General features: G+C 34.5%; 3 protein-coding genes across 4 annotated transcripts; 2 read left to right on the top strand and 1 right to left on the bottom strand.

Annotated features, from left to right (window-relative positions):
• The first annotated feature begins 2,663 nt into the window (after positions 1-2,663).
• On the top strand, positions 2,664-5,092 carry LOC104771229 (uncharacterized). Its single transcript, XM_010495724.3, has one exon. The coding sequence runs from the start codon at positions 2,927-2,929 to the stop codon at positions 4,814-4,816; it is 1,890 nt and encodes a 629-aa protein (XP_010494026.2). The 5' UTR covers positions 2,664-2,926; the 3' UTR covers positions 4,817-5,092.
• A 556-nt stretch (positions 5,093-5,648) lies between these two features.
• LOC104771230 (gibberellin receptor GID1C) lies at positions 5,649-8,161 on the bottom strand. Its single transcript, XM_010495725.3, has 2 exons — positions 7,739-8,161; positions 5,649-7,150 (listed from the first exon to the last, which is right to left on the bottom strand). The coding sequence occupies exons 1-2, from the start codon at positions 7,775-7,777 to the stop codon at positions 6,152-6,154; spliced, it is 1,038 nt and encodes a 345-aa protein (XP_010494027.1). The 5' UTR covers positions 7,778-8,161; the 3' UTR covers positions 5,649-6,151.
• A 1,638-nt stretch (positions 8,162-9,799) lies between these two features.
• LOC104771231 (uncharacterized) lies at positions 9,800-12,359 on the top strand. Of its 2 annotated transcripts, XM_087505677.1 has the most exons (8): positions 9,800-9,963; positions 10,335-10,471; positions 10,942-11,160; positions 11,264-11,350; positions 11,488-11,634; positions 11,739-11,765; positions 11,859-11,954; positions 12,062-12,359. In XM_087505677.1, the coding sequence occupies exons 3-8, from the start codon at positions 11,137-11,139 to the stop codon at positions 12,260-12,262; spliced, it is 582 nt and encodes a 193-aa protein (XP_087361803.1). In that variant the 5' UTR covers positions 9,800-9,963; positions 10,335-10,471; positions 10,942-11,136; the 3' UTR covers positions 12,263-12,359. The 2 variants fall into 2 exon arrangements, with proteins under 2 accessions (XP_087361803.1, XP_010494028.1); XM_010495726.3 differs by lacking the exon at positions 9,800-9,963 and having other exon boundaries at positions 10,039-10,471.
• Positions 12,360-12,651: the final 292 nt, after the last annotated feature.

Raw genomic sequence — 12,651 nt, forward strand, 5'->3', positions numbered from 1 at the left:
AGGATTAAACACTTATAGTTATCATATTTACTTACCCTGTTCATTATTTAGCATTTCCATCTAAATAATATATTTAAATGATCTATCTAAATGATTCATTTTAATGTTAAATTACCCAACAAACAAAACAAAAAATAGTTCATTTGGATGGTACATCAATGATTCCCCTGCAGTGGCGGACCCACGTTATGGTTGGTGGTGGCAAGTGTCACCAGTAACTTTGAAATATAAAAAACATTTTATTCTAAACAAAGTTACTTAAGTGGCAAAGTGGTTTAGATTCGCATTTAAATCCCTTGAGGTAAGGGGTTCGATTCCCTTGTACGATGAACTGCCCCCACTAATATTTTATGCTGGTTCCGCCCCTGTTCCCCTGTTATTTTTTGATGAACCATCTTCATCCAAATGGTCCAACTAGAATCATCCAAATGAGTTTCAAATTTTTGCTTAAAATTTTAAAACTCATTTAGATAATCCATGTGAATGATTCTGGATGATGCTTTTTTTTTTGACTAAAACAAACAACATTTGAATGGTTCATTAAGATGGTAGATGAATAAACGAACAAAGCCTTACTCTGTTCAAACTTTTTTTCTTTCTTTCTTGACTTTGCTTTTCATGTTTTCGTTTCAAATAAAGGCCTAATGGGTCTTAACTTTTATTTTGTGCTTCTTCGGCGAAAGAATTGAACGTTACTAAGAAATGAAACTGCACTTTAACAAAAACAAACAAGTGTCAATTTTTTTATTAGAGAAATCTATTTTTAGTCATTTTTATTAATCATATTTAGTTTATAAAAATATCTCTTTATAGAGTAGAATTAGATTAGGACCCATGGTACACCGAGGGGCAAAATTATTTATAATTAAAATATTAAAATTATAAATTGTATTTATTAGTTAAATATGTTATAATTATATAATAATTGTTAAATAAACCATATAATACCGTAATATAATTTATTTTTTATATAATATTTATTTAAATTTAATTAGATATGTCTATTCTCTGATACTAACAGTGTTAACAAAATAATGAAATGATGTTTTCCCCGTGTAACACCGAATTACTAATATTTTTTAATTTATATAAATATCGATAAAACCCGTCCCGCTATATAACCCTGTCCCGAGATATTTTAATTCACACTATATCATCTTAATTTTTAATATTTATTGTGTATCTATGGTATAATATTTATCATATTTAACTTTTTAAAAGTTTTAAATATTTTTCATATTTAACCTTTTAAAAATCTTTAAAATAAGGAATAAAAATTTTAAAATCTTTAAAATCTTTAAAGTTTTAAATAAACCAAATAATAGTTTTTAAAGTTTGAATGCCTGATAAATCAAGAGTCTACTCATTTGTATTCAGAATCATTTTGGCAATTGAGAATATCATTAATGTCGTAGTTATTGCAATGTAATTTTCCGGAAATTTTTTCTACAAATTAATTTTCCGGAAATTTTGTCTAGATTATTAGCAAAAGAGTATATTTTCGCGGGTCTTATGAAATTTTAGACATCATTTTGTCTACAACCTAAATAAATGGAGGCCCTTAAATTATGAATTATCAAGAGGCCCATAAAATACTAAGAGGTCCATATAAAATTGCTAGAGGTCGACAGAATTAATTGCATTAGTAGCATTAATTGCTAAAACTTTCCTTATTAGTATTTTTGAGCAAAAACTGCTGCAAAAATACTAGTATAGATATATTGACACGTATCAAAAATGATTCTGTTATCTATCTATGCCAATATTTAATCAATTCTTGATATGTTTCCAAATTTGATGATTTGTTTGTATATCATATGTTGGATTTTCCCTGGATATATACTATATTATAGTTAAAAAAAAATTAGTTTTTTCCTTTTGATAATCATAAGTAATTTTAGTTTAAAATAATGATTTTTGTTTGTTAACATCTGTCAAATATTAGCTAATATTTGATACATGACAAAATTTGAATGATTGTAATTATGTTATGTTTTTAAAATGTAACGTATCAAATATTAGTCTATTGAATGTTCGCGGGTAACACATCTAACAATGTTACTTTTTGTTTATATTGGAAAAAGTATTTTCATATCAAAAATTTTGCCAATATAAATCATAGAAGATTAAAATCATAGCGTCTTTTTTGGTTAATTTTTTTTTCCATTTATATTTTTGTTGGAATCGTTTTAAATTTTAAAATTAAATTACATGTTTGTTTGTTAAATTAGTTAAACTATTTTAAAAATAATATCTCACTTTAACGAAAACATGTGTCAATATTTTTTATTAGAGAAATCTACTTTTAGTTCATTTTTTAATTACATTTAGTATATAAAAATATCTCTATATATAGTATAGTATATTGACACGTATCATTGTATCAAAAGTTAGTCTATTATCTACATATGTCAAATTTTTATTAATTCTTGATATGTTTCCAAATTTGATTATTTGTAAGTATATCATATGTTGGATTTTTCCTGGATGTATACTATATAAAAACATATCCAATTAGTGTTTTTCTTTTGATAGTCATAACTAATTTTAGTTTAAAATAATTATTTTTGTTTGTTAACATCTGTCAAATATTAGCTAATTTTTGATACATGACAAAATTTGAGTAATTGTAATTATGTTATGTTATAAAAAAAATGTATCAAAAGTTAGTCTATTGCATTAATAAGAAGAAATAAGGATACTGTGGTCTGCAACTGTTATATAAGAGAGTCTAAAATCTAACCACAACTTCACAAAATCAAAAACTTCAAAAAGAAAAATACAAAACTGGTCCCCAAAATTTGAAATTATCAAAGTTACCCCCAAACTTGGTCTCTTAGTCTTCTTCTCTTTCTCGCTTAGCCGTTTAAAGCAAAACCCTGAGACTCCCCAAACCCTAAAAATCTCAGCCGCCACTTTTGTTCTAATGGCGAAGAAGAAAGTTTCTCGTAACACCAATGGAGCATCCGTTGAGCAACAACAAATGCAGAGCCAGAAAGCTCCGGTCACTTACAAGAAACCGGCGGCGGAGCTGAGTCGAGAGTCTTCAATGGAGGACCATGACTCGTCGGAGGAAAAGTTTCAGAATTTGAAATCACTCAATGGGATTCTTCTCCAGCAAACCATGGAGAAGAGGCAGCAGATTGAATCTCTCTTCCAGGCGAAAGATGCGTTGGAGGCTGAGCTGACCCGTTCCGGAAAGGAGAAGACTTTGCTGAAGGAGGAGTTGTGTGGTTCGAGCGATGAGAAGTTCATGTTGAAGATTGAGTTGGATCTGTTTATGGGTTTTGTTGAGAGCCGTGTTAAGGAAATGGTTGTTGAGGTAGATGGGTTGGTTAAGGAGAAGAGTGATAGGGACTGTGAGATTAGGGATTTGAAAAGAGAAGCTAGTGTTTTGATTGGGAAGTTAGAGAGTGAGAGGGATGAGTTTAGTAGGGTTTGTGGTGAGAGGGATTTGATTAAGAGTGAGTCTGATTTGCAGAGTGAGGAGATGAATTGGTTGAAGGAGAGTGTGTTGAGGCTGGAGATGAAAGAAGTGAGTTTGGGTGAAGAAGTTGGGAGATTGAAATCTGAGAATGGTAGATTGGTGAAGGAGGGGAAGAAGAGAGAGGAGTTGATTGAGAGGGTTAGTAAGGAGAGGAGTGAAATGGAGAAGAACCTTGAGGATAAGATTAGGGAGATTGATGGGTTGAAGAGTGAGATCAATGGGGTTATTAGAGAGAAGATGGAGATAGAGATGGTTAAACGTGATCAGAAGGAGACGATCGTTGAGTTGGAGAAAAAGTTGGGAAATTTGAATGAGACTGTGAAGAGCTTGACAAAGGAAGAGGTGGGGTTACGTGATCAGGTTATTGGGTTAGAGAGGAATCTTGATGAGGTTATGGAGGAAGCGAAAGCGAGGGCGGAGCAGATCAATGCATTGGTGAAAGAGAAGTCTATTACGGAATCTGAGCTTGAGTGTGTGTGGATGGAGAACATGTCAGTTAAGAAGCAGATGGAAATGGCTCTCGTGCAATCCTCTGATAAGGGGAAACTGGTTGACCAATTGTTGTGCGAGAAGAATGAGCTTGTTAAGCGTGTTGTTAACCAGGAGGCTGAGTTTGTTGAGCTGAGTAAACTGGCGGATGAGCAAAAGCATGTTGCAGTTCAGCTGCAAAAGGATTATAATGAGCTAACCAAGACTAGTGAGAATCTTAGCTGCAATGTTAGCCAGCTTAAGGATGCTCTGGCGCTGGTTGAGGTTGAGAGAGACAATGCTGGGAAGGCTCTTGCTGAGGAGAAGAGAAATCGGTTGGCTCTTAAGGATAAAGTTGCAGAATTAGAGAAAATGATTGAATCTACTGGTAAAGAGCTTGAGAAGACTAAGGCTGAGCGAGCGAGATTGGTCAAAGAGAAGAAGGAAGTGGAGAATCGATCTGAGTCATTGAGAAACGAGAAGGGTATCCTTCAGAAGGATACTGTAGAACTCAAAAAAGCTATGGGTGTTTTGAAAACAGAACTAGAGTCTGCTAGAGCCAATGCAAAAAACAGTCTAACAATGCTGAAGAGTGTGGCCACTCTAGTAGGTGGTTTAGAAAACAAAAAAGGCGAGAAGAAGCGTGAAAAAGGAATGGATTCTTACACTGTGGAGCTAGAAGCGATCAAGAAATCGTTTAAAAACAAAGAAAGCATGGTTGAGGAAATGAAGAAGGAAGTAGAGAAAATGAAGCATTCAGTTGAAGATGCACACAAGAAGAAGAGCTTTTGGACCCTTGTGTCATCTGTTACTTCTCTCCTTATGGCTGCATCTGTTGCGTATGCTGCTTCGATCAAGTGAACACCTGAAGATGGTACTACCCCTATAACTTTCAGACAACATTACCGCAATCCAGTTCTCAGTTTTTGCTGTTTAACTTCTAAACCATCTTGAGCATCGTATGAGCTTTAGACTCATAACTCCTCTATGATGTTTAGTTGGTTCATGAATAACTATGATGTAAACCTTTTTTCTTTTCATGTCTAGCTCTCTCTATGTCTGTGATTCTGCTACTTTTCTCTCAGAACATGTAGTTGATTCTCAGAAACTCTAATAAACATCTTCGTTTCATATTCATATATTAAGCTATATATATTATTGGTCAAGTTTGTCTCTCTACCATAATACGTAGTTCCATTGATACGATAAATTTTGGAGTAAGCATATAAATTATAAATTATAAGTAGGTGAAGACATGTTTATCTATCATAGCTAACTCTAACCACATTTCTCATAACGTTTTGTTATTTTAAAAGGAAGATTGAAGCCTCTTACCAAACCAACTTGTCTTTTCATTCATTTGGTTACAATTTCATATCTACGTCTTAGTTTAAGTGGACTCCATAGATTTAGAAAACTAGCTTATTTTGTATCGTTTGCTCTCTTTTCTATTGTTTGGGATCCACATGCTTATCAACTATATTCTCATCATTTGTGCAAAGATATATCTCATATAAAAACAAAACCCTTTCAAGCCTTTTTTACATAAGAAAAGAAAATAACATTATTGCATATTCTTCGAAGAGTCAATTTTTTCTTTTTGGTTTCCTTGCTGTGTGGTCCAGATGCAATGCACCTTCCTCCATGAGACATTTTGGTTTTTTACATTTAAAGTAGGGATTACAAAGACTTATACATCAAATCTTTTGCCAATGATTACATTGAAATAAAGCCTATCAGTGAGTGAATATGAGAGACATTAGTTTTACATTGCAAGAAACTTATAATTATACTAAAACCAAAATCAAGAAAAGAAAACTTATAATTAAACATATTGCTGATGTATGTATATATACTATATAGATATTTACGGAAAATATCATAATAGCAACATAGCCCAAAGTTACTATTCAACAGCAAGCTGATAAAAACTCAGCTCTTATAGTTAAAAAGTCAAAACGCTAACACTAAAAAGCCAAACATTACCGGCTTCACTGTTCTTCTTCCTGCTTTGCTTTCAGAGTCCAGCTTCACACGGTTGACAAACGCAGACGCAGCCACTTCCACCGTGGTAAGTAGTTAAACGCCATTCTTTTGACTCACTACAAAGAGCAACTAAAACGAGAATCTCGGGGATACACACACCTCCAGCGGTGGATTTCACCCCGTTTGTTAATGAGAGATAAAAGAGATATTTCATTGGCATTCTGCGTTTACAAACGCAGCTATCTCGTCCATAACGGTATGGAAATGATTGTTGTTAGGCAATAAGTAGAAGCCAATAGTGGCTTGTTCCAAGTAAAGAAGCTTCACCTCTTGACCCGCTTGCTTGAGCCCTTGAGCGTACTTCAACTGCCAATCTTGAATCAAATCTAAACCCGCTACAACGACCAGACTCTTGGGGAAACTCAACCCTTCTAAGCTCTTGCTTCTCGGGCCAAACGGGCTACAAGCTGGATGCTCTCTGTCTTCACCCTCGGGAAGAAACGCTCTCCAATACCAATCTCTGTCTCTGACCGTCACAAAGTATTTCCCATCCAAACGTGTCTCAGACTCGGTCCTTTCGTTCCCACCAAACATAGGGTTAAGCAAAATGTTCCCCAAAACATCGATCCCTGACTCCACCGCTCTTAGTGCGACATTATGCACGATGTTACCCCCAGAGCTATCACCGGCCAAGAAAATATGAACCTTTGAGTCTTTCTTGCTTTTAAGCCAAGAACTGGAGTTGACCCAATTCAAAACAGCCCAGCCATCATCATAAGCACAAGGGTAACGATTCTCTGGTGCACGGCGATAGTTCACAGAGACAACAATAGCACCGCACAAACCAACAAGCCTACGGCAGAGAGTATCATAAATAGCACTGTTTGCAGAAGAATGCGCAAAGCTCCCACCATGGAAGAAGACAATAACAGGTACTATCTCACCATCAACGGGATTCTGAAGATCGGTAATACTCGGTGGGCCTGCAGCAGCATCAGCCGGTCTGTATACTCGGCTAAGGAGATTGGTCTGGCGATCGATGATAACATCGAAGGAGAAGACCCCATTAACAGGATTGGCGTTTGCAGGGACTTTCCTGTCTAGAAACTCTGCGAGGTGACGGTTAAAGGTTCCATCAGGACGGCGCAGGAGATTGTAGGCTAGCTTAAAGTTGGATATCAGAACCCATGTATTGAGAGGAACCACTGTCTGCAGCAACAACACAATACAGACCAAATAAATCAGAGAAGGGACTATAATAAGAGATTTTTTCAGAACTTAATGAATCTCACAAACGACTTAAACAGTAACAATATATGCAAACACAACCAAAAGAATCCTTATAAGAGAGCTTGTTCAAGTTCGATTAACCCTTCTTTTTCAAGAAATGGAAATAACAAAATCAAAAATTGGGAGTCAAGTCAGTCAGTTGATTGCATCTAAAGAATTCGTTAAACAACAACAACTACCACAAAAGAAGAAAAAAAAAAAATCAGATTTCACCAGAATCAAAAATGAGTCACAAAGGGTCAGAGAAAGCCACAAATAAAGCCAAGAAAAGCTCCTAATTTAGAAAAGACGCATCACGGAACCGACACGTTTCATCACCCTAAACGATAAAAAGCCCCAAGCTTTGATTAAAAAAAAAAAACACAAACACAAACACAGAGAGACATGAATCCTACTCCAACAAAACACCACAAAGAAATTAAAGAACAATCCCATGAACACAGTTAAATACCCAAACACCCATCAAACAATTTCAATCAAGAATTGATAAAAATAAAAAGGTCTCACCTTACTCTCAATAAGATTAACTTCTTCGCTCCCAGCCATTGAAAAAAAACTAAAAAAATTCCTCTTTATTATTACCAAGTAAACAGAACAAAAGAGAGACGATCCCACCCAGATCGAAGATTTTTCGATTAAATGAAAAGGATTTTGAGCCGAGAAGGGAAATATTTTGGTAAATGACTAAACGGAGAGTGGATGAGTAAAGTTTTATATCTGGAAATAGAAAAAAAAAACCTGCTTTTAAACGTCAGATCATATGGTTTAACATTTTTTTAATAATGAAGGAGCATATTATTATAAAAAAAAAAAAAAGCGAAACTAAAAATAAGGAAGGGGGTTAAAGTGAAAAAATATATTCTAAGCGGTGTAGTGTGGTGGATAAGAACATCTGCGTAGTTTAGCATGAGTGTGACTATGGAGTATAATCTGCGCATTCGAGTCCAACGCGAATATCTGCGTAGTTTAGCATGAGTGTGACTATGGAGTATAATCTGCGCATTCGAGTCCAACGCGTCCGGGAAGAAGCAGAGAGTGTGACGACGACTGTTGGGTCAGTCATTGGTGGTGGGTGGACCTCAAAGAGAGATTTTTTTTTCTATTTTTAAATAGTTATTTTTAGAGGTTAGTTTCTGTAATAAATAAACTTAGTAGAGATTACTAATTAAATTATTGATTTGAGATTTAAGGAGAATTTTAATGACTTTGAAAGTTATGTAAAATATGTTATTATTCAATCAAAACTTTTCAAAACTCTTATAAAATTTTGTGTTATTAGTTGTGGATTTATAAAAAGTTATCTAAAATTTTCATAAATCTAGTGTTATTGGATTAAAAGTTTTATCAAGTCATTAAAAGTCATCTGTTTTTCAAGTAAAGCAAAAGAATTTTGGATTGTTGATGAATTCAACTATTCTGTTATTGGTTTAGGATTCTATATTATTTTCTTCATAAAAAAGTCATGTAAACACTGTCATCAAACAAAGAGATTGTGAGAATCATAGTCCATGATTTTTTTGGAAGGAAGAAGAGCCACGTTTAACAACGTTGCAAATTCTCAATCATCTTCCATCATATCTTCCATCAAATTCCCAATCATCTTCCATCATAACTTCTGAAATAGAGAAATGAGCATGTGCATCCTCATAGACAGAGAGATCAATGTATATTATATTCATCTCTCTCTTCTCTGTGTATGTGCACGTTTGTTTAATCCGAGTATATTAAAAGGATCATGACACCCTTTTTTGTATCATCACTTCCGTAACAAGAAGTGGGAAACAGAGCAAAACCTCCCAGCATGAGCATGTCCTCCTCTGATCTCGTTTTCTCTTTGTCTTTATATTTTTTTATTCTCTTTTTAACAAAAACGTTGAATAATCAAGAAAATATTGTGCAATATTTTTTGAGAAAGTTTGCAAGATTTTATGAAAGATTTTACAAGATTAGAAAAAACAAATCTGCAAGATTTGAAAAAACTTCTAAACAATCTCTTAGAATCCTTCATTTTATACTTTCTATGATTTTCTTTAAAATCATTAAAATTCTCCTTAAATCCCAAACCAATAACCCCTAAACATATTATAATTTGGAACCGATGGTGATGCTCTAATGTGCTTTATTTTTCAAAAGTTTTTAATAGTAGTGATATTGATATATGGAATGTCTAACACAAGTTGATTCTTAAGAAGTGAAAACATTGATCATAAAAGTGATTTATGCAATTGAACGAAAAGTGATTACACAAAAGTTTTGATTTATAACTAAAATGTTTGTAACTCCATTCAAAATTATGCAACGTTTAAAAATAATAATTAAATTGTAATTATTAACTAAGGGTAAATATATGATATTGAATTATGATATTTTTTTTGGTTATCAAATAAATTAAATTTTTTTTATTTGATTCATTAACTATTCAAAATAATTTAATTTCATTTATATAATTTTATCTTTAGTCGAGTATTAAATTCGTGCCGACCTAGCACATAATATTTTTGATGTTAGCCGTGAAACAAAAACAATGATATATGATCAAGGCATATCGCACATATAGCCCTTCCTTCTAAAGTAAACTGAAATAAATTGTAACGACGTCGTTTAACGCTTAGCAGCCAAACGCACAACTAAAAATTTTATGAACATCTTCATCGCTTTCCTCCATTTACCAATTTTGGAGTGAAATCTTTCTAAAGCAATGACTCAGAATCATATACATTTAATAAAATGAGGTAGACTTATTCTAAAAAATTTTATTTTCTTTTGCGTGTTGGTTAAGGAATTTTCTCTTCTTCAACAATATTTTTAACCCAAAATTGCTTATCCATAACAAGTGGTTGACAAAAAAACCCACTGCAAAAAATCTCCAATTTTTTTTTTTTTTTTCTCATTTGATGAATGTCTTCATCTAACTCAGTATTATTGTTGCAAATCCTTTACTGGGTTCCCGATTTAGTTTCACAAAGAATCTGTTATTGCTGAATGGTTATGTTGTTGTTACATAGTACTAGTGTGGGACTATCTCCATGTTCAAACCCACAAAAGTCTTTTGTCTTCCATAGTTATTACAGTTATAGATGCATAGTTTGTTCATCTGAAACAGGGTTGTCCACAAGAAGACAAGCGTTGGAGCAACTTGATTCTAAGTTGTCTAGTGGAGACGAAAGAGCTGCACTTTCCCTTGTCAAAGATCTCCAAGGCAAACCTGATGGGCTTCGATGTTTTGGCGCTGCCAGGCAGGTAAAAATGCTTTGTTTCAAGTAAGAAAAGAGTTCTAGATTGCAATTTGTGTATGTAATCTTCATAATGTCATTGTGAGTCTCCTTCCCTGCATCTTTGATGGAACTGATTGATCTATGTTTAAGCTTGTGTGTCATAATATCATCAAAGTTTTGATAAGTTTAGCTTAAAAATTGGTCCCTTGGCATGTATCATAATGTGAATGTGAATCTCTTTCTCGGGATCTCTGATGGGATTGATTGGTCTATGTTTAAGATTTTGTGTCGTAATCATCAAGATTTGGTGCTTTGATAGGTTTAGTTTAGATTTCTTGGTCCCTTGGACTATTTTAGTGGCCATTTCTTGGGATCTTTGATGGAGTTGATTGGTCTATGTTTAAGCTTGTGTGTCATAATCATTAACATTTAGCTTAGATCGGTTAATCTCATTTGTTGTCTTTTTTTTCATTTTTTGCCTGTGTTTTATCTTAGGTGCCTCAGAGACTATACACGTTGGAAGAACTGAAACTGAATGGTATTAACGCAGCTTCACTTCTCTCGCCAACAGATACAACGCTTGGCTCCATCGAAAGAAATCTTCAGATCGCTGGTGTCTCAGGGGGAATAGTTGCTTGGAAAGCCTTTGACTTGAGTTCTCAACAGCTCTTTTACCTTTCTCTTGGGTTTATGTTCCTGTGGACTTTGGACTTGGTAACTCAAACATGACTTCTTCAGATAAAAAAAAAAAACACACACACACAAATATAGTCTCTTCAATCATATGTCCTTTCATTACGCAATTCTCTTGTTATAGGTCTCATTTAATGGCGGTATTGGGAGTTTGGTTCTTGATACAGTCGGTCATACATTCAGCCAAAGATACCACAATAGAGTTGTTCAGGTAATAAGACCTTCCTCGCACTAACTCTGATACGAATCTTCTTCAGTATTAGGGATCAACAATGTGTGTATATCAGAACTAAATGTGAACATTTTAAACTTATCATCTTCATTGAACTGAGATCCTCTATAATGCAGCATGAAGCAGGTCATTTCTTGGTGGCCTACTTGATCGGGATTCTACCACGCGGATACACGCTCTCAAGCCTTGAAGCTTTACAGAAAGAAGGATCTCTCAACGTTCAAGCTGGCTCAGCCTTCGTGGACTATGAATTCCTTGAAGAAGTAATTAACCTCTCTTTAATCTTTTTCACATCCCCTAAAGAAGCAGAAACTCATTCAAATCCAGATCTTTTAATACTACTTTTTTGCTAACCTGAAAAACGCAGGTTAATTCTGGAAAAGTCTCCGCTACCGTATGTTTTCATTTGCTTCTCATAGAAAAGTTCAAAACAGTTTCAATCTCCTTAGCCTAACCGAAAAAAAGTGCTTTGCTATTCCAAAACCAGATGCTGAACAGATTCTCATGCATTGCTCTTGCTGGTGTAGCAACCGAATATCTCCTGTATGGTTATGCTGAAGGTGGCCTTGATGATATCAGCAAGGTCCCTTATCTTTTGCCCCTAAAACCCTCTTATAGTTCTGTAAATATACTCAGTACTGCACAGCCAATGAGGCATTTTAAATATGCTTGATGGTTTTGATGGAACAGTTAGATGGTTTGGTGAAGAGTTTGGGATTCACACAAAAGAAGGCGGACTCGCAGGTAAGGTGGTCAGTCCTCAATACCATACTGCTACTACGTCGCCATGAGATAGCTCGATCCAAGCTCGCTCAGGCTATGTCCAAGGGAGAATCTGTTGGATCTTGTATCCAAATCATAGAAGATTCCATTGATCCTTCTGATATATAGAAATCCAATGTCTTCTCTTCTATTTCGGATAGATTCATCATGTAAAGAAGCATTTTTTTAATACATTCATTAATAAAGGGCAGCATCTTTTGACTAACAATTATGTTTTTATTTTCATTTCGAATTAAAATGCTTAACTCAGTAAGTATCATAGCATGTCCTTGTCCCCTAAATCTAATGGTATACGCGGAACATAAACCTAATGACGCTTGGGTTGTAACTGGTACCAATCTATCCACCACTATTCTCGTAGAATTGGACAGAGATTTCATCTACATGAACAAATCTCTAACCCAAACTCCAGAAAGAGGCCACAAACAATGAATTTTGGACACCACAATTTCCAAGAGCCGTTATTAAACCACCCATGATACAGATGTCAAGTCCAG

This window comes from Camelina sativa, chromosome 20 (genome assembly GCF_030686135.1).
Source record: "Camelina sativa cultivar CO46 ecotype springtype chromosome 20, ASM3068613v1".
Taxonomy (NCBI): domain Eukaryota; kingdom Viridiplantae; phylum Streptophyta; class Magnoliopsida; order Brassicales; family Brassicaceae; genus Camelina; species Camelina sativa.

Coding starts and splice junctions, on each gene's coding strand:
- LOC104771231 (XM_010495726.3), top strand. CDS start 10,214: ATGGTTATGTTGTTGTTACATAGTACTAGTGTGGGACTATCTCCATGT. Junction 11,161..11,263: donor TCCTGTGGACTTTGGACTTG/GTAACTCAAACA, acceptor CTCTTGTTATAG/GTCTCATTTAATGGCGGTAT. Junction 11,351..11,487: donor ACCACAATAGAGTTGTTCAG/GTAATAAGACCT, acceptor TCTATAATGCAG/CATGAAGCAGGTCATTTCTT.
- LOC104771230 (XM_010495725.3), bottom strand. CDS start 7,777: ATGGCTGGGAGCGAAGAAGTTAATCTTATTGAGAGTAAG. Junction 7,151..7,738: donor TTAATCTTATTGAGAGTAAG/GTGAGACCTTTT, acceptor TTGTTGCTGCAG/ACAGTGGTTCCTCTCAATAC.
- LOC104771229 (XM_010495724.3), top strand. CDS start 2,927: ATGGCGAAGAAGAAAGTTTCTCGTAACACCAATGGAGCATCCGTTGAG.